This window comes from Brachyistius frenatus, unplaced genomic scaffold (genome assembly GCF_029030835.1).
Source record: "Brachyistius frenatus isolate BFR_SWC_R1_liver_20210118 unplaced genomic scaffold, ASM2903083v1 Contig_6, whole genome shotgun sequence".
NCBI classification, from domain to species: domain Eukaryota; kingdom Metazoa; phylum Chordata; class Actinopteri; family Embiotocidae; genus Brachyistius; species Brachyistius frenatus.
Genome location: NW_027210605.1, coordinates 5,852,744 through 5,872,671, shown reverse-complemented (window position 1 = coordinate 5,872,671; position 19,928 = coordinate 5,852,744). Strand labels below are relative to the sequence as shown.

Genomic DNA, 19,928 nt, shown 5'->3' with positions numbered 1-19,928 from the left:
GAAATATTTTTGGCTCTCTGAATCCCCATCTCTTAAGACAGCACCAGTCTGAGTTTGTTCAAACATGAATCGCATTTAACAAGCTTTTCTTTCTTACAAAGCTTTCTGATAATGTAACATGTCTCTTGTCTCTCATACACCTTATGTCTAGCTTACATGTCACTTCCTCAGAGGGCAACCAGCCTCCAGATGTGCAAGTAATGTTACGGCGAGATTTGAGTTCATTTCCTTTTAGCAAAAGGAAACGCAGTGCAAAACAAGACCTAAACCAAATAAGCTTAATTAAAACATCCAACAAAACAAAACAAGAAATGCAAACAAAAAAATCAAGAGAAAGAAATTAATCAGAGCTGGGGTTTTTCTTGAACTGACTTCAGAAAAAGGAGACGAGGAAATGAACAATAGCCGAGGAAAAGGAATGGAAGAAAGGTGGTGGGTGGCGGGGATGTGAAGAAGTGAATGTGAGCGAATGTCGCTTCTCCTGATTTGCGGGGTTTTTATCTGGCATTTGCATCGAAGTGGGGAAAGCGTGGGCTATGGCTGTAGCGGCGTCGTGGGTGGACGCTGTTGACAGACAGGCCAAAATATGGCTTTCTTCTGCTACTGATTAAAGAAGTACAACAAAAGGGTGGAGGGGCGTGGAGGACAGATGCCCTTAGCTGGCACATACACCCACCACAGGCCACATCCGATCGCTCACAGCATTGCTACATTTCATAAAATATAACAACATCAAAGAAACAGTTTACAGTAAAAATCCACCTTGATGTGCACCTAAAAAGGACACAAAGAAGTTACAAACACGGAGACATTTTTATTTCTTTCTGCTCATAAAACAATGAAAGTTAAAAACAAAATCGGTTTTAAGAAAATCTGAAACATCAGAGCATTTCATAAGTAAACAATAAACACATTATTTTCTTTTAATCTTTGAGAACAACTTTAAAGATTCTTTTGTCCCAAATGTATCACATTCAACAAATTTAACTGTTCGAAAACCCAATGAGTACTGAATCATGGTGTGAAGTATGGATCCCAAAATGCCCCATAAATAATGATAAAAACAATACATTATAAATGTTGTATTTCCAACAACCTAAGGAACATTCCCAGAAAAAGTAAAATGAGTAAACCTCCGAGTGCTCCATATATAATACATATAATAACTAACCAGAGAGGGAGAGAGAATCTTACACAAAACTGAGGTTGGTGGTAGATTTGAGAAATACTGTCCCCTGCTGGTCAAACCAACAGCAAATAACCTGCTGATACAGCAACAAAAGTAAACGGTGACACATAATCACCAACACAAAGTCGATGATGAGATAATGATGATATTAGGCTAACAAAACCTAAAAAAAAAGATATACTTATAAGGACTGCAAGGCCTGACAGTCACATTTGCTGATTGAAAATATGATGAAATTATTAAAAGCATTCACCCTAATGTCCACTACACAGGAATGAGATGTATAAAAAAAAAAAAATTAAAAAAATTAAAAAAAAAACACAGAAAATTAAAAAGATATGGAAAATTAAAAAATTACTTTAGGTAAAGTTAAAAAAAAAAAAAAAGAAGTGTGCTTTTACTTAGGAGATATTGCACTTCCCCCACACAAATTCTTAATGATTCACAGTTTGATTGGTCAAAGGCAGAAGTTCCTCCGAGTGAGTGTCAAATGGCATTCAAAAGTCTTGCACACACTCCGGACACAAAGTGTAAAGCTTTCTGTTTTTTCAGTTTTATAAATTGTAATACGCTTACTGTCATCTAAAAAAGTAAAAGCCCTGCTCAATAATAAATGCTCTTAGTTCCACTAATAAACTAGTTTTGTGGAAGAGCTCCCACACAGAGTATTATGTCAGTCTCATATTCCCTGTGTAACCTGCAGATCCACAGATAGGTAAGGTACTCTGTGTCCCATTTTCTGCCAATAACAACTTCCTCTTATCAACCAACCTAACACTGGTGCAGACTGAGCCACCAAACACATGGAAGCAGAATATTCCCAATCTTAAAATAGTGTCACAACCTCAGAGGAAAGCGTGGGGAAGCCACGAAGAAAGAAAGAGCACTCAGTCGACCTGAAGAAGGAAGAGGAAATTATGTCACAGCTACAATGCAATAGTTCAAAATAACTCTGCTGACTTTCTCATGTGTCGACAGCAACAGCAATCCAAGGATCCTCTTTTTTTTTTTCTTTTTTTTTTTATAAGGCATCAGGTTTGCAGAGAATCTTGGTCACTATAGCAGGACTGCCAATATGGCTTAAATCCCTTTTCCCCTTGCTCCAGTCATACCCATGATTCAGTTAACCGCTTGTACCTTTGCAGTCAAACAGCGGCACAAACTTGGACCCTGATACACTGGTCATTAAACACAGCATCAAGCAGTGCACCCGCTGGAACACAGTGCAGACAGACTCGTCTCCAGTCTCTTCACACAGGGCGACCCAACCCATGTGCCAACTGGCAAAGGGACTGAATTGCAAATTCCTTTAATCCAACAGGTGCACGTGTGAAGTGGCTCAGTATGTGAAGGTTCAGAAGGGCAGGGGTGAAGAGGAAAAAAGTCACTGGATTTTAGATAGTCCACTGGCCAGAAGAAGTCTGAAGGGGACGGTGGAGCGTGACACAGTTAAGGGTAGCCGGTGGAGACCTGCAAAAACAAAAAACACACAATCTCAAGGTGGAGCACTAAATTTGCAAAGCTAGGAAAAAAGTGTGATTTAGGTGAAATGAAAGGCTATTAATCACAGAACAAAAGTAAGTGGAGCAGCAATGGGAAAGCTCAAGAGAGCTGCCATGGTGCAGAGATGCTATCTGTACTGCGAGGAAGGGGATTGCGTGTGTGTGTTTAACGTGCCCATGCTCCGAGTGCTTGTTTGTGTTGGGTGGAGGTTTAGAGGGTGTGTGTGTGTGTGTGTGTGTGTGTGTGTGTGTGTGTGTGTGTGTGTGTGTGTGTGTGTGTGTGTGTGTGTGTGTGTGTGTGTGTGTGTGTGCTGCGAGGGGTCTAGGGCGGTGTGCCTGAAGGTTCCCCAAGGGGACCCGACTCTCCTCTTGTCCCTTTACAATTTCCTGAAAGAATTGTATTCTTTCTATCTGAGGAAGAGAGACCAGCCCACAGGGAAGTGGGGCCAAAGGTGGGGGAACTTAGGACATGGCTATCCAAGTGCAATGAATTTTAGCACAGCAGTCACAGACAGAAGAAAGTACAAGCAAACAAAGTACTTTCACTTTGCTTCATGAATTCAAAATGAAAGAAGACTGACCAAAAGCACGGATGAGTTCTCGCTGTACTGCCCAGGTGACTGTCTTTATCAGTGAGGCAGAGGTGAGACCAGCGAACAGCATGTTATACAGGAAGACGATATAGAAGTTCCCAAGCCAGTTATACCGGCCATAGTCACCCAGTAAGTCGAAGCGGGTGATCCCTGACAGAACAGAACAGAACAGAAACAAAAGAAAATGGTCCACATGTGAATGAACTGCTCAAACCAGGCCTCACCTGCAGCTACAGAATTCATGGCAAACACATGCCCTCTAGTGGGCATTATAAAAACTGCAAGTCAAATTAATCCATTTCAGAGATGCAAAATGCAATTTACTGCACATACCATTTGTAAACATTGTATTGTATACAAATTAACTCTTTTTTTTTTTTTTTTTGCAGTGAAATCTATATAAGATGAAAAAGAGAACAGTGACAACAGAGGATTGTTTTTCCAAAGATTTTATAATTGCTTTTATGTTTCCATGACCTAGAAACTTTCTCTTAACTGTCCGCAATTTCATTGAATGTTTAGCAGCTGTAAACAGCTCACTACTTTCTTTGATGCACTGCGCTGGGACACTAAAGGGTACATTAACAGCACATTCAAAATTCAAGCCTTTTTGGTACGCTTCCTAAAAACCTGCTTAGAAATAGTTTGTGGTTCAGAAAGGACTAAGCATTTTAACTGTGTGCTTACCAAGTGTGCGTGAAAAGACAGGCAGTGCAGAGCTCAGGATCAGCAGTGAAACACAGTTTGCAATTATCTGAAAGAAAGAAAAATTTAGATGTCACATGTGAGTAAACACAAGAGAATCACCAGTTTCTGGTTATATCTCAGTGACATCAGATATATGCAATTGCTGACTGTCAGGTACCTGTGTGAGGTTGGTGTCTTGTGCTCGAGGCAGGAGGCCGGTGAAGAGGGGAGAACTGTAGAAACCCACCACTGATGACACCATCAGGTAGCTGGAATAAAATTTAAGGACAACATTGGGAAGAAGAGTAAAAGGCCTCACTGATGGGAAAAAGGATTTGTCCCTTCCTCTTGTTTGCATTGTGGCTCCGGAAAGTCTTCGTCAAGCAGGCGCTGAAAAGTTTCCTTTGTTTTCTGTCTTATTTGCAAATGATTTTTTCCGCATCTAATTGACGACTCGTGTCCGGTCCTTATCGTGTGACCTACAACCAACTCTGTATTACCATACGAAAGCGGATACAAAGGGAATGGGGGTGACTGTCAACTGTTTGTCAACTGTATAAAAGCTGCACTAAGGGAGAGGACTGCTGGGGAAACCAGGCTGGGGAGAGCACGGCTGGGGAGAGCCCTGCTGTAGAGAACTGCTGGGGGGAACACTGCTGCACACCCCTCTTTGAGGGTGCATGTAGTTGCTCCTTCTTGCAAGAATAAAATGTCCAATGTGTTTGATTTTGAACCAAGCCGCTTGAGTAATTTTTCCAACACTCACACAGACTGAAAACAATATCCAGGCAGAACATCAAAATGTGTTTGTTGTGTATAAATGTGACAGAATGAGTCAACATCACACACACTAGTTGAATACTAAGGGCAGTCTGTAAGTGACTAGTTAACATTTCAAGTTAATGGGATGAAAGGATACAGGATGAGGAGCACTTGAACTGCAGCGCCCAGTGAGCCAAACATTGAGAAGGAGGCCATTCCCAGGTGAGGGTCCTACAACACACATAAACATGTCATCAAATGAGTAGCTGTTTCACCAAGCATGAAATGTTAACAATGCCTTTAGCAGCATCCTCACCTCCATTCCTCTGGGCATGGCCGTCTCGTCCAGCAGCAACTCCAGCACATTGAAACACACCATCAGTACACACATCACCTGCAGACACATGAACAGAAATTACACAACAACAAAAATTAAAATTAAAAAAAAAAAAAAAAAAAAAATCTTCTTAATAAAAGAAAGTTAGAGGGTTATAGTGATAATATGTGTACCGTGAGTGCAAGAAGGACAATCATGGCCAGTGGGTAGCCCAGGTTTCGCTGCCATGGGGACGCTTTCCTACGCATCTCTGTGGTGGAACAAATAAAGAAAAGCAACAACAAGTGAGTATACAGCAACAAATGATTATACACTGTAATCAGTGTAGGACAAACCCAGCAGAGGGAAGCCTTTTCAGTTACTCTCACCCAGGGCAACACGCTTCCTCCGGACTGTTTGGTACTCTTTTTTCATCGCCTCCACATTCAGCTTGACCCAGCATGACGTACTGCCACCTACAATCAGATACACGACAGACAAAAAGTCAGTCGGTCATCTTTAAAGGGCAAAAAGGAGAGTGATGATGGTGGTCATCCACTTACAGTTCAGTTTCCTGGAGAGTGAATCTTCCTCAAATGCGGTGCAGCTCAGTGTATCTTCTACATCTTCCAGCAGCTTAAGAGGAAGTCAGTCAGTCAGTCAATTAAAACATTACAATTCACAGCCACAAGTTAACTGTAAATATAAAGGCCTTTTAGACATGCTAGCAGCTCTCAAGGACAGCAACATCAGTCTGTCCATCCGTCAACCACTTTGGTCCAGATTAAAATATCTCAACAATGTACATAAAGATCAAATTTTGTACTGAGAGGATGAATCCTATTTATTCTGGTATTCCCTCAAATTTTCCTTTCATGCAACATGACCTTGAAATTGCGGTTTTGAGTGAAGTCTTTAAAGAACTTCTGGATGGATTGCAATGAAATATAGTACTCATGGTGACCCTGACCATCATCAGGTTATGACTTCAGGTTGTCTAATACTTTGATGTGACTAAATACTTACAAAACTAAAGGCATTCCAATTCTCAGCTGTATTTAAGTGGTAATTAATGTCAGCATATTAACATGCTAAACAAAAGCCGTGTGTCACACCCACATGGCATTACTAATTCTATGCTGTGTGTGCCACATACTAATTGTCATAATGTAACATTTTAGAACTTAGTTTAATGTACAATTATGACATATAACTGAGGCTTTTGAAAACCGATGGCAATTAAATCTCACACAGACATTAAAATCGTTTTCGTAAGATTCAACACTTCCTTTTTTTTAAAAGGAATTTAACTTAATTTTTTTTCCAGCTGTGATTAGTTCATCCATTTCCTTTGCAATGCATTGAGACAGTGTATCAACAGCACACTCCTAAACTGACCATATTCAGAATGCATATCATCTGCTTTCAGTGTGCTTTATTTAGGCACTTTTCCAGATTTCAAATTAAAAACCTGTCCAGAATCAGTAAGTAGTAGAGATTTTGAAGATCACATACAATGTGTTAGCATTTAGCTCCAAATAAAGCTGTTCTTAAATACAGCCGCAGAGAGCGGCTAGCACGGCTGTTGACATTTAGTCTTGTGTTTTGACTCTATAGACATTGGATCTGTGACTCACCCGCGGTTTGACAAGCAGGCTGCCTGTTACACTGAACATTCGAGACAACCCGAAGGGAGTGCACACTGAGGAGACAAACGCACAGATGATGATGATGATATGCAAGAGTCACACAGCACAGTTTAGAACAATTGCAGTAAATTGTGGTTGAGATATACTCACATAAAAGCAGCAGCGCTCCAAACAGAGAAATACCCGAGTACAGGTAGGGAAGGTAATACTCCCACAGGTCTGAAAAGCAGAGAAGGAAAGTCTAAGTAACTATACAAGAAACTGTAAAGCTACTTGTCACTTGAATCTACGGGTATAACATAAGTGACTCACCGTAGAGGCTCTTTCGGGCTACGTTGTCGTGGAGGAGGGCTGATGCCACCCACACAATGCCCAGCACAAGCAGAGCCAACAGCAACAGCAGCACAACTGCTTCGTACACTCGTGCCATTACTCCCTACACAACCAAAGCAGATGTTCAGGGATCAGTGGGTTCAAATACAGATGTTGTGAACTTGCAGTTAGATCTTTATTTTGGGTTTTTGAATCTAGAGCTGCCAAAACTGGTACCTTTTTGGACCCTGCAAATCCCTCGGACTCGGTGAAGAAATAGGCGAAGGGCATAAGGAAGACCAGGGACAAATTGGAAAAAAGAAATACTAGGTTCCACAAGCCTGACAAGAGAGGAGAGAATAGTTTCAACATTTATTAGTGTTAGTGTAGCCATCAAGACTTTTGGCAGTACCACTGTCAACCATTGTGAGGCACAGCCCAGCTAAACAGTGTAACATGACGTGAAAGTCACAAGTGCTGATAAAAGAAGAATGAGCAACAATTAAAAAGGAATTAAATGTGAAAACGTGAGATAACCATCATAATGTTTCTCACGTGAACCAAAACTACAAGCCTGATTTAATTCAGGGTTTCATGACTATTTACGCAACACTTTACAAAAAAAACATTGTCAGCTCAACTGAAGTAAACAGCAGCAGCTAATAAACAGCTGGACTATTTTTTGAAACCCAAACAATACACACAGGAAGGTCTTTCCATAGTAATTATCTGTTTGGACTCAGGCATGTGTAGAATTGATTTGGAGGTTATCACCACTCATTAAATGTGTTCCAGTTTTAAACAGCTATGCCTCGTGTTGTTTGACAAAGTCCTGCATTTATATGAACCGTTTAACGCTGTCGACCAAAAAAAACACACAAAAAAACGTAAGATGTACCGTGTATAAGAGATCCATTGAGCCACTGCATGTAGTAGCTATGCGGGAAGGTGAGCAGCACCTCATTGGACAGAATGGAAATGGGAAGAAGGAGCACAGCACACACTGCAACGGACAGGGTGAACGTACACAACCACAGCCTGGGAGGAGGAGAGAGAGCATTGGTGAGTGAAGTCACAGGTGTGTTTGTGTTTAGCCTCAGCCCAACAACACAGCGTAGGTGAAAGGCTAAGGTGGCCCTTAATAAGGTAATAAAGGGCCGTACACACACACACACACACACACACACACACACACACACACACACACACACACACACACACACACACACACACACACACACACACACACACACACACACACACACACACACACACACACACACGACAATGGTGTCGGATCACCTCACATGTCACATTGACTCGATATCTGTGCAGTCATTCAGAGACACTCAAAGTGAGGACCGATTACTGTTGGTCAGTTAATTATTAGAGGGTTTCACTTACGCAATTTTATTGACCGTGGCATCTTCAATATCATCTGAAAGAGGAGAGAAACAAGTAGGGTTACATTCAATACTAAAATGATAGACTGGTATGTTATTTTTACATGCATATTGTATAATCAGACTTTGATGACCAAGGAAGACTTAAGCACACATCATTCTAAGTGCAATCAGATAAGGTCCCTGCCGTCATAAGAGAGCTGTCTGGAGCAGTGAGTGTGTACGGGATATACATAGGTAAATAGGTATTTTGTAATAGAAGTAGTCCAAATGAGAACACAAAAAAAAAAAGGAAAAGCCTCGTTGACCTCAGAGAGGGGAGTAAAAGGAGACGAGCATGTTTGGAACATTCTGTTCAAGCAAGTTCAAGACGCTAACCAACTGAAATACTTATGGGTGGGAAACTGCAAAGAGCAGCAGAAATATTGCAATGTGTATCAAACACTATGTTAGGCTAAAAAAAAAAAAAGGAAAAAAAAAAGTTTTCTTTCATGCCTCATATTATAGATCTCTAAACTTTGCTGTGCAAGTACATGATAACATTCCATCTTCTTATGCAAATGTTGCACAGCTGTTTAATTATGTAGCAAAGCCTAAGGAACAAAAAACAGTTCTTGGCTCCTTTATGTCAAAAACAACTTTGCACAGTGGCATTGCACAATTGTCATTTGACTACAGGGCACAACTGTTCTGCTGTTGTTGATGCACAGACAACATTTAGACAAGCAGAGGGCTAATACATAGCAGGTTTCCCCCTCTGGGTTCCAGCCCAGCCACAGTGGAGCACAGAGATCTGGCTAGCAGGACATCCTACATCTGCTTCGAATAGTGGCGAGTTATTGGCTATATTATGTAATGGTGTTCCCAGTCACACTGCAGAACTTTAAATATTTTGTTAGCTCTAATAACAGAAAGCATTTAAAATATCCAAGTACATACATCTGCTTGTATGCTATAAAGTTGTTAATTGTCAATACTGAATTGACCAAAATATGCTTTTCTGCGTTGTTCCTACTGCCAAAGACAACAAAAAGCCTCAGTTTTATGATGTTAGCTTTAAAAGAGAGAGAGAGAAAACAGAAAGGGAACACTTGCTTTTTTGGGCTAAAATTCAGAAGCTTCATGACTGTGTAACTGAACATAAACACAATCAACAAAGTTGTTTGTCTAAATTGTTTTTCCAGTGTCCAATTTCTATTTCCGGTGTTTTTCTCAGTTGCTCTTACTGGGTTTATGTTTCTTAGTGCCGGTTCCTGCTGCCCTGCATCATGTGGTTTAACAACATGTTGTCATTTGTTGACGCCAATAGTAGAAGAGCTTGTTTTGATGCAGCTGATGTCTCAAATGGAAATGTGACATAAGTGCTGTTATTTAGACACGAGACCACATTGAGGTATAAACGGAGAATGGGTTTTTAATACAATTAATCTTGCTGCCTAAACAATTTCCCATTGCGGGATCAATAAAGTATATCTATCTAAAAATGTAAAGATGCATTCAACTTTAAATTTCATTGTGCAATTATTTCAAAGCATAAAATTATGTTGATAACGTGAGTTTGTGAATTTGGCAAAATGCATTTAATCGTTTGTCCGAGTGTTATCAAGCTTTCTGAGGATTATTCGAATCAAGCTAGAAAGAGCTCCAGCATTCATGTACACCCCTCCTACTAGCAAACAGGAGACTGTTTACTCTGTTCTTTCTAAACAGCACCTGGACCCACTTGAAAAGTGTTGCTTACATACTCTGTGGAAAAGAAATGCCAAAACACCAATGTAATCAGTGTGCTGTCACCGACGTTGGTTCCAATCCCCTCCAGGCAAGTCTCCATACGTCTTTGATGGGAAGCTGCTTTCTCAGAGTGGTGTTTACAGTATGTGGTGCATATATTCGCACTCAAAACATTTACCTGTGACAAACTCGGCAGTCTTCCTGAAGTGGGTAAGGATGAGGTAGGACACCATGTAAAGGCATGTAAACAGCAGTACACAGATCTGCAAAAGAGAAAGAAATGGAAGCTATTTGTCATTTCTGCAGTGAACAGTGCGAGTAGACGACTCAAAAAAAAAAAGAAAAAAGGATGATTTTCAAGCAGCTAAAAGAAAATGTAGCCTTGTAAACAGCATGTCATTCTCTGTCCAATGCTGCTCATTGGCAACACATTCATTCAGTTTGGCTCACATCTGATTTAGTGTATTCGAACAGGTCTTAAGAGTCGGGATGGATAAGCAGCATGGATACCAAAAACATCCAGATGAGACAGAAAAGAAGTGGGAAGGGGAAGCGAAAGAAAGAAAGAAAGAAGAGACAGGGTTACAACAGCTTGATTCCTCATAGAACAACCAAAAAGCCGAGGCCCAGAGAGACAGATGGGGCCTGAAAAGATGACAGGCTCAAGTAGGTGCAGGTGCTGTTTATTCCACCAAAGAGAATAAAAACAGTGACTGTGACTAACTGAGAAGGATTAAGGATAGTAAAAGAAGGAAGGGTTAATCCCAGTGAGGGATAGCCCCCACACTGCCCACAAAGGGGTAGACACATTACATTAAATCTAGCAACATATTTAGGTCAAACCTATATTCACACAGCAATCTGTCGTCTGGCAAAGATCTTAACATTTCAACTGCAAGTAAATCCCTTGTACAACAATTAAACAAAATATAAGTGAAACTTGAATTAAAACAACCACATCTTTAGATGCGTTTCACTCCAGTCCCTGCAGCAGAGTGGGCGATCGGCAAAACTCTTGCAGCAGCCACTGTTCAAACACACACACACTCAGGTGTATACTCAAATATATGTCAGCAGTTTGGTTGAGCTCTCCAGCGTCATGCAGACTTGCTGGTTGTGTAGGGGAGGCATTTCTTCAAATGTGTAAATTACATTTCATTTGAGCGATGACAATCACCACGTGTTTCACAAGAGAAATAAATCTCATGCGTCGATTTGATCTGTGCACCAAAGTGTTGGACTGACTGATGTATGAACGGATGTTTCCAGATCCCGAGCGTCAATCAAAACATTTTTGCAGGGAGCTCAGAGGGGGTCCGGTATGCGAAGCGGGATTTAGACGTTTGTCCTCGAGGTAACAGCAGCAACAGCGAGAGAAAGTGTCTCTGTGAGAAATGTGTCATGCTCAGAAGTGTAAAACTGTCAAAATAAGAAACGTGCTGTTTTTGCTGTATTGTATCTCTTATGTTCTTTGGCAACTAACACCTCCCAGGCTAAGATCTACAATTCTCTCAGTAACTATCAAACAAGGGTGCCTTCCATTGTCACATTTAGCTTGAAACCTTGTGTTGCAAACTAAATACAAAGGTTCATCTGTTGAGAAATATGCAGCGTTTTAACAGTGCCAGTGGGAATAGTCAGTGGTAACATATTAGCTGCATCATGCAAACAACAAAGTACTGTACACAACAACTAATCAGCTCAGTCTGTAAATGTGTTCAATAATGCAATCAAATTTGGCAAGGAGCTTGTTATGGTTAATCCAACAATAGAAAAAGTAGAGAACAAAGCGAGAGCACAGGGTGAGAAAAAAGGTAGAGGCCAGAATAACACCCTTTTAGTCCACGTTTGTGGGAACACGTGCTACCTGGCAGTGTTTACAGCCGGCAGCGCTCAACGAGCCACTGAGAAGAGAGTTTAAGGGATTTCAGGATACAGAGGGGACATCTTTGTGTTGAACACAAAGTCCCACTAGAGAGCAGTTTAAAATTCACAGAGTAACTCAAACCTCTTTGTGCTGATGCCAACAAAAAACAATGACGCTCAAATGTTTTCACATCTTACCTAACCTTGTAGTTCCTGTTGAGAAAAAAAAAGAAAATCTGAGGGTTGGCAGTGGCACAGCTCGTCTTTGCAAACTCAAGAGTGGTATTTCAGGGCCACCAGCGTCTTACCCAGGTAAACACGTTCAGGCAAAGTATGACTGCCTGCCTTTACAAGTTTATAGATAAACCAGCAAGACTAAATCATCAGCCAATAAAAACTGAAAAAAAGGCATAAACAACCAGGCCCGAAAGAAGCATTTACTGAAGCTACACGATTGTATATTTCATGGCAATTTGTTGTCCAATATTAGATTTTTTGGGGGGGTTTTGTTCATATAAGAGAAGAGAAGTTCAGAGAAGTAACAACTAAAATTTCAGGTGATTAGTTCATTGAGGATGTAAATTAAGAACAAGTGACAATATGTCCCCCTCCGTAGATTTAACAGCCTCTCAATCACCGCGACACGACCGCGGAGACGCAGGACAAAAATGGATGAATGGATAACCAGCCTCTCCCTTAACAAGTCAACTAAAACACAGTGGGAAGAAGACCTGATCCATCATCCCACAAATTAACCAAAATCAGTCTCTCGTAAGCCCCACAGACCGTCATTCTTAAGACACACAGACAATGTAGTGAACTATTAAAGAGTCGGCCATGTCTCATAAATACCACAGGCCTGACACAACTTTTCTTAGAGTGACTTGTTATCTTGGCTTGTGCTGATTCTGGATGTCCCATTTCTCCACTGCAAGATCTTATCGGTGCCTCTTCTTCTGCTAGACATTGAACCTTCTTGATCGCCCTCGGCTCAAGGCGCGGCTGTGCCCTCCTGGCTTTACCATTTGCATCATCTCACAAAGAAAATTTGCATGTATAAACAAAATGTATTCATGGTTACTTTGGCCAGGTGCTGGTCTCTAAGATGATCTACAATGTTACATCAGTTCCAGTGAGCACAGACATTTGGCTGCAATCAAAGTTTTTCCAGTGATGAGCTGGTTGTTTTGCCGAGTCCTCCCTGGTATGCTACATTTGGCCAATGCATGAATTTTTAGCTGCATTTCTTCAAAATAAGACATAGAGTCTCATCTGATCAGAATTTGTAAAGATGTACTGTTGACTCTCAGGAATCTGACACCAAGTGGTACTGCTGCACAGCAAAAAGTCACAATTCACAAAAACATTGTCTTTTTCCTCACAGTCAAGAACAGACTTTTTCCACTTGCCTGTGTTTCAACAACATATTTCACCGAGTATCATGGTTATTGTTCTTTTTATCCAACTGATCCTTTTAGTCCTCACAGAGAGGTCAGTGCAGGTTTTCTTCCTGCCCTGAGGCTTGGCTTGTGCGACCTCCACCCTGCGTCTCCGGAGCTCAAATTTTTGTCTCCAACCTGAAGAATGTATTTACAATACACTTGCTATCAAAATGGTTTTCAAATGTTCTTAAATTAAAAAAAAAAAAAAAAAACTTTTAGGCTTTTAGGCTTAAAAATACCAACCCCTGACTGTAACTGGCCTTCATAGTGACCCTGCATTAAACTCATCTTTCCAAGCCGCACATGCACACGTCAGATCTTTTCATCAGCAACCAAACACAGGAACATCTGCAACTCCTCAGTTGGCCACAGTGTGGTTTTACAGGTTGCCATTCACCAAATAGTCCAGTGAATAAAAAAAATAAAAAAATTGCGAGAACTGTAGTCGCTCGCCTGGCAGGTTTGTGCAGGATATCTCGTGTCGCGCAACGATGACGCAGTGATGACTCTGGTGACAATTCCCTCTGACCACTTAATGGTCTGCAGTGTTTTCACGACACCTTTTAATATCAACTCGGCTAGCTTGGGACCTTGATGGAGGTGATAACCAAAAAAAAGTACCAGATAGTATTCACAACTTTGAGCGATGGAAAACCAAAAAAGGTGAGTAGAGTTGAGCCGTAGCGTGCGGTGGAGGAGCAGCTTTACAGGTTTCCATCAGTAATTTCTGCCATCTTCTTTGTGAAGTCGCAATGGTTAGTGGATTAAACGATTAGCTGATCGACACAAAATGAATCAGCAACTACTTCAATAATCATTCTAGTCATTTCTAAAGCAAAACCTAGAAATATTTTCTGTTTCCGACTTGTCAAAAGTAAAGATTTGGTGCTTTTTTTTTTGTCACATAATAGTAAACTGAATCTCTATGGATGTTGGAGCATCAATCAGACAAAAACAAAAACAAAAAATCTGTAGGGGAAGTTATTATAATTTTGATTATTCTCTGACATTTTATATAGTAAACAGTTAATGGAACAATTGAAAAAATAATCCTCAAAATAATAGTTAAGGAAAATAACAAAATATAATTTGTGTTTTGAGTGTTTTGATCAATTTGATTTACAGATGCACTTTGGGGGATTGAGGAACTGTCCTTTGTTTGTTTGTTAGATCCCCATTAGTCCTTGCAGCAGCTATTTTTTCACTTCTATAAAAAGTTTAATCCTGACCCAAGTGTTTCCTACTTTTTCTGCCAGGTGAAAATGCTATTCTGTCTAGTACACCAGTACTTTTACTTCTGTCAAATATTCACCATTCTGAAATAAGCTAATCAATGACAGTCTAGGCCTAAAGTCACTAGTAACCAGAGGTGCTGGGGCAGCTGACCAGACTGAGAGGGAGCACTGTGAAGAGGTGCTAAGCTTGAGACTTGAGGCTGCCAGCGGCTAATAGCATTAGGTATTTAGGTGAAAGAGACAATGACAAAACAAGGGCATTCGAATCAATACAGGAACTTCATTTGTTGTGCATGAAAAATTAATTCAGTGGGTAATTACATAACTGAAAATGAACGCCTGTCAGTAGAAGCAGTTTTATTGGGAATTATGCAGAGAATATCATCGATTTTGCTTTGATACCTTATGTGGGCCGACACTTTATATTGCCTAAGACTGGTTTGCTTTTTATATTTTGTAATAAATACAAAAGAGCTTTTTTTTTTTTTTTTTTTTGTACAGCAGACATGCTGTCTTGTCATGCTAAGAAAAGCACAGTAAACCACATTAATAACGTCCCGTAAAAAAAAAAAAAAAAATCGGAGTTTTGGAATCTGGGATACTGAATGCATTGTAATCATTAAAATTGTTATCAGCTACTTTTGCGGATTAAACATGTAAAACTCAGCATTGAAAAAGGTCTTTTGGCGTCACAAACTCAATAAATCTGCTCTATTATTTCTTCTTTGCTGCTGTAATGACTCAACCTCCCACCGGGATCACTAGTTTATGTTGAACACCTCATCCATAAACATTGGCCTATTTACTAGCCTTTATCTGCAGTTTTCCCCTCATCTCCTTCTACAGTACAGGTACAGTTTGAGCTGAAAAGTTTTTATTATCCGTTTAGCGCTGAGCAAAGCAGAACAAAATGATACGTCAACCACCGATGCTAAAATATGACGCAGGAAGAGGCTGTTGGACACCATCCCTTATCGTACACTGTATCAGCAACAGCTCTAATCTGACGAAATTAGATCTGATTGTTCTTTGTCAGGGTTAAAGGTCTGTGCCTGTGTGCCATGCTGTCACTGAACCGATCTCCACGCCAAGTCTGAAGTTCATCAGGGACTGTTGCTTTAACACCAAACGGAGAGAGAGAGAGAGAGAGAGAGAGAGAGAGAGCGAGCAGGTAAAATAATGCATTATAAACAGGAAGAGAGAAAATGCTGCACCATCCCACTGCCTGCCAACCAGCTGCATCCGTGCAATATGTATAGTTGTAATCACCAAGAAAAAGTCACGTTACTGGCTGACGGTACAGATATTGTAGTCCAGTGTTGAAATGCGAGTTTTACAGCTCACGGACGAGAGTTGAGCAATCGCTGAGTAATGCATAACGGGGCAATGTAGCGACTTGATTAGGCAGCGGACTGTATTGTTTGTGGCGACCCCTCATGCATATTCACCGATCAGCTCAGCGGTACTTACTATGGTCTCCCGGACACGATTGTGGAAAAGTTGCTCCCTAACCGACACGTCGTCCGTTTCCATCCTCCGAAACCATTACAGTATCATCAGGCTTAAAGGCGCTGGGAGAGGGAGGGGGGGAGGGGAGAGGGTGGGGAATTGTTAAAAAGTTAAAAGACTGGGCATCTTCTCAGACATGCCGAGGACGTGTAATTTAGCTCGCGAGCTGCCCTGCTTTTAAACCGCTAACATGCTGCTACATTGAAAACCAAGCAGGGAGGGGTCGTTAGTGGGCGGGGCGACACGGGGAGGGGGAGGGGCCAGAGGAGCGTCTCAGATTGCTGTCAATCATAATTAAGAGTTCAGTGTCAATATCAAGCAAACGCATGAAAATGTCCATACACTTTGAAATTTCGACTTAAAATTTCGGTTATGCGCATTCACCTCGGTTGACACTTATCTGTGGCAATGCCAGTTTTTACATAAGTGTACCTAATAAAACTGGCAACTGAATATGTGCAACATGTTTTTCTTGAATAATGGAGAATTAATTACACATTGCTGGTGAAATGGCACATGTTTAAACGTTTTCTCTTTCTTAACATTTAATTCTGAAGCACAGCTGTTTCCATAAGTGGTAGGCAAAAATACAGAATTGTACTAACTTCTAAACTTTGTCTCATATGACCTAATTCAATTCAGAAAAAATGCTATATAGGCTAAATGTAATTGCATTAAACTACATGTATTGTTATGATGCAGGATATATTTCACACATATGAATTAGGATTCTTAAAACCTATAATGAACATATGATATATTGCAATATTTTGAACTACCCGACACCATGTAATAATGATATATTATTATTGTAATATTGTCAGTATTATTGGCATAATATGCCAATAAATTCCCTCTGCATAATCTTACATTTGATGTTCTTAGTATATGTTCTTCATAAATATTATGCCTGTGGTTAAAAATTTGAAAACAAGATTTTTATGTAGAAATAGTTTTACACCGGAGCATTGCTACTTTTATTTAATGTACGTATAAATAATCTACCTTTTTCACCACAAATGTATTTTTTCTGAGATACTTTGGGAATTACATTTTTTTGTCATTTTTGTCATATAGAGAATTTAATTGTAGGTTTTAGTTCAGATTAAAAATTCTTGATATACGTATATCAGACTGTTTACAATTCATCCTTCCTTAAAAGGTTTACAGAACAAACTGAGGCACTCTATGAAATGCTAACTTTAGTTTCCTGTTTCTCACAAATGTCCCTTTAAGACCTATTTCAGGTTTTTTTTAGTTTGATGATCGAGGGGTCATGCTTATTCAGAGCACTGGGTGATTTCACTGTCATGATCCAAAGTCCAACTGTTGCAAGAACATGCAGCAACTTCAAATACGGAAATCACTGGACAGGATTTCTCGGGAAAAGGATTTAAAATGATGGGCTCAGTAAGTAACTACATTTTTTTTTTTTTTTTTACAAAAATGAATGAAACAAATATCGAATGTATAGAAATAGCAAATAGCCTCTGCCTGTAGAGAAAGGTAAATTCCTACCGTCAACATTTCTGATTCTTTGGACAGGTCATATGTAATGTCTCCTGTCAAAAAAAATCACTATGTTCTGGATCACGTAATGGGTCGAGTTAAATGACAATGCCCATCATGGGCTAAAATAAATCCCTGTTATATAATATATTATTTAACCATTGGGAAGTGGATCGCAGAGATTAAAAATCCCTTTGACTGTCCTGTCCAAGACACCAGCAGCTCACAGATTACAGAGGAAACATATAACAAAGCCTCACAGTGAAACGTAATTAAATCAGTCAAATATTCAAAAAGTGGTGAACATATTGAATTCAAAGAAGAACGTGCCTTTAAAATTGATGAAATGGCAAATATATATTTCCCTTCTTTAAAATCAAAACATGACATAATAAAACACTTAACACTGATGATACACAATATACCTTAAAATATAACCAAATAAAATGATTTAGAAACATTGAAATAGATACATACATTGACTCACATTTAATCTTAAAGAATAATTATGGACTACGTTTCAGATAATTTAGACTTGGAAGTAATGCTACATTTTTACTCCATTATAGGTACCTATGAAGGATGACTAATACTCACCTGTACAGGGACTGATCCGCTGAGGCCTCAGGATGGTGAAAAGTGTAATGGTGGCCTACGCCCTGTGGGCAGTAGGTGGGACTTTAGGCCTTCACCATGTGTATTTAGGAAGAGACAGCCATGCTCTGTTATGGATGCTAACTCTGGGAGGATTTGGGTTTGGTTGGGTCAGAGAGGTCATACGTATTCCTGCATATGTTAATGAGGCCAATGAATATGCAGAGAATGCAAGAAAAAGGCCTCCCACCTCGGTCCCTCCACCTGTGAACCCTGTCAGATTTGCCGGACAGGTGTGCGTGGGCATCTACTTTGGCACTGTGGCTCTGATAGGACTGAACTCCCTCAGTTTCTTCTACTTGATCGTTCTGCCTTTATGTGTAGGCGCAGGGGTGTATCTGGTGGCCAGTGTAGGACAGCAGACTTCCGATCTCCAAAAAACGTTGACTGCCTGTCTCATAACCTCCCCAATATTCTATGGCAGCACCTTATCACCTCTTCCTATAAGCCTGGCTGCCAGTGTCACCGCTGCACACCATCGCAGGTTCAAACCTCCACCGACACCTGAGAGCTCACAGAAATTAGGTGAGCGAACAATATCATCTGATGACCATTTCCATATTAATAATACAGCATTTGTCTGACATCTTAAGGCCTTACGAAAATGACATTTGTTCTTTTGATTCAGGTCCACGTCTGTACAAGCTCGGTCTGGCTTGGCTGGCCTTTTCCGCTCCACTGGGTTACTGTATTTTCCATAACACCACAGCCACACTGTACTACCTGTCTGACTCCATAGCAGCACTGCTGGATATTTTCTGGTTCCTGCCTTGGCTCAGAAGTGTGTTTGAGTATATTATTTTAATGCCATATCGGATCTTGTGTGTGCTTACCGGAGGAGGATACTACGAAGAGGCTTGGAGGAAGGTGTTGGAAATACTGCTCAAAGAGTACACACACAGAGAAAAAGAAGCACTGCAGGTGAATGGTGTCATAACTCTGAAAAAGATTTTAAGTGATGAGTTAAAATAGTTGTTCAGCATATGTACTGTATGTCAGTCTGGATATTTTCTGCTTGATATTGTCAAGATTTATAACTTGTATATCTGTTTATGTTGTAGGTATTGTCATTGCAAGCAGAAGCCTCTCTTGAAGACATAACTCGAAGCTATAGGGAGCTGGCCAAGACATGGCATCCAGACCACAACCCCAGCAAGGATGCTGAGGCAATGTTTGTGAAGATTCACAAGGCCTATGAGGTCCTTCTGCAGTGGCACAAGCCCCAAAGGTTCAAATAGTTGCCCTATAATCCTTTCCTTTTTTACATAAATCAGGAGCATGCAGAAAGACTTGAACTGTGTTGACATCAACACTTGATAATTACATACTCCCACTTGTCAAAGCATTTCACAGCTGTCCGTTTGATTTGCTGGCAATTTGCTGCCCCCTTGTGGCGCTGCATGTATCACCATAAACTATGTCATCACAACAATTTTAACCAGCGTTTGAATTAAAATCGGCTTGCTTGCTTTTAGACGCTATGTGTGCGTGTGTTTGTGTGTATATATAAAAGCCAATGTACATGGTGGCTTATATATAAATACATGCATATAGAATGCATTTTACTAA

At 40.4% G+C, this 19,928-nt stretch overlaps 2 protein-coding genes across 5 annotated transcripts; one reads left to right on the top strand and one right to left on the bottom strand.

The window, feature by feature from the left end:
- Positions 1 to 800: 800 nt before the first annotated feature.
- Positions 801 to 18,583, bottom strand: lmbr1l (limb development membrane protein 1-like). Of its 2 annotated transcripts, XM_069688374.1 has the most exons (18): positions 18,303 to 18,583; positions 16,158 to 16,258; positions 10,323 to 10,407; positions 8,415 to 8,448; positions 7,909 to 8,048; positions 7,248 to 7,351; positions 7,011 to 7,134; positions 6,849 to 6,917; positions 6,687 to 6,751; positions 5,613 to 5,685; positions 5,439 to 5,525; positions 5,244 to 5,320; positions 5,050 to 5,127; positions 4,891 to 4,964; positions 4,150 to 4,240; positions 3,972 to 4,038; positions 3,273 to 3,434; positions 801 to 2,659 (listed from the first exon to the last, which is right to left on the bottom strand). In XM_069688374.1, the coding sequence occupies exons 2-18, from the start codon at positions 16,218 to 16,220 to the stop codon at positions 2,574 to 2,576; spliced, it is 1,479 nt and encodes a 492-aa protein (XP_069544475.1). In that variant the 5' UTR covers positions 16,221 to 16,258; positions 18,303 to 18,583; the 3' UTR covers positions 801 to 2,573. The 2 variants fall into 2 exon arrangements, with proteins under 2 accessions (XP_069544475.1, XP_069544482.1); XM_069688381.1 differs by lacking the exons at positions 7,909 to 8,048; positions 16,158 to 16,258; positions 18,303 to 18,583 and having other exon boundaries at positions 10,323 to 10,401.
- Positions 17,452 to 19,835, top strand: dnajc22 (DnaJ (Hsp40) homolog, subfamily C, member 22). 3 transcript variants are annotated; one of them, XM_069688418.1, is made up of 5 exons: positions 17,452 to 17,606; positions 18,275 to 18,377; positions 18,684 to 18,884; positions 18,988 to 19,280; positions 19,421 to 19,835. In XM_069688418.1, the coding sequence occupies exons 2-5, from the start codon at positions 18,335 to 18,337 to the stop codon at positions 19,595 to 19,597; spliced, it is 714 nt and encodes a 237-aa protein (XP_069544519.1). In that variant the 5' UTR covers positions 17,452 to 17,606; positions 18,275 to 18,334; the 3' UTR covers positions 19,598 to 19,835. The 3 variants fall into 3 exon arrangements, with proteins under 3 accessions (XP_069544519.1, XP_069544504.1, XP_069544510.1); XM_069688403.1 differs by having other exon boundaries at positions 18,275 to 18,884; XM_069688409.1 differs by lacking the exon at positions 17,452 to 17,606 and having other exon boundaries at positions 18,217 to 18,884.
- Positions 19,836 to 19,928: the final 93 nt, after the last annotated feature.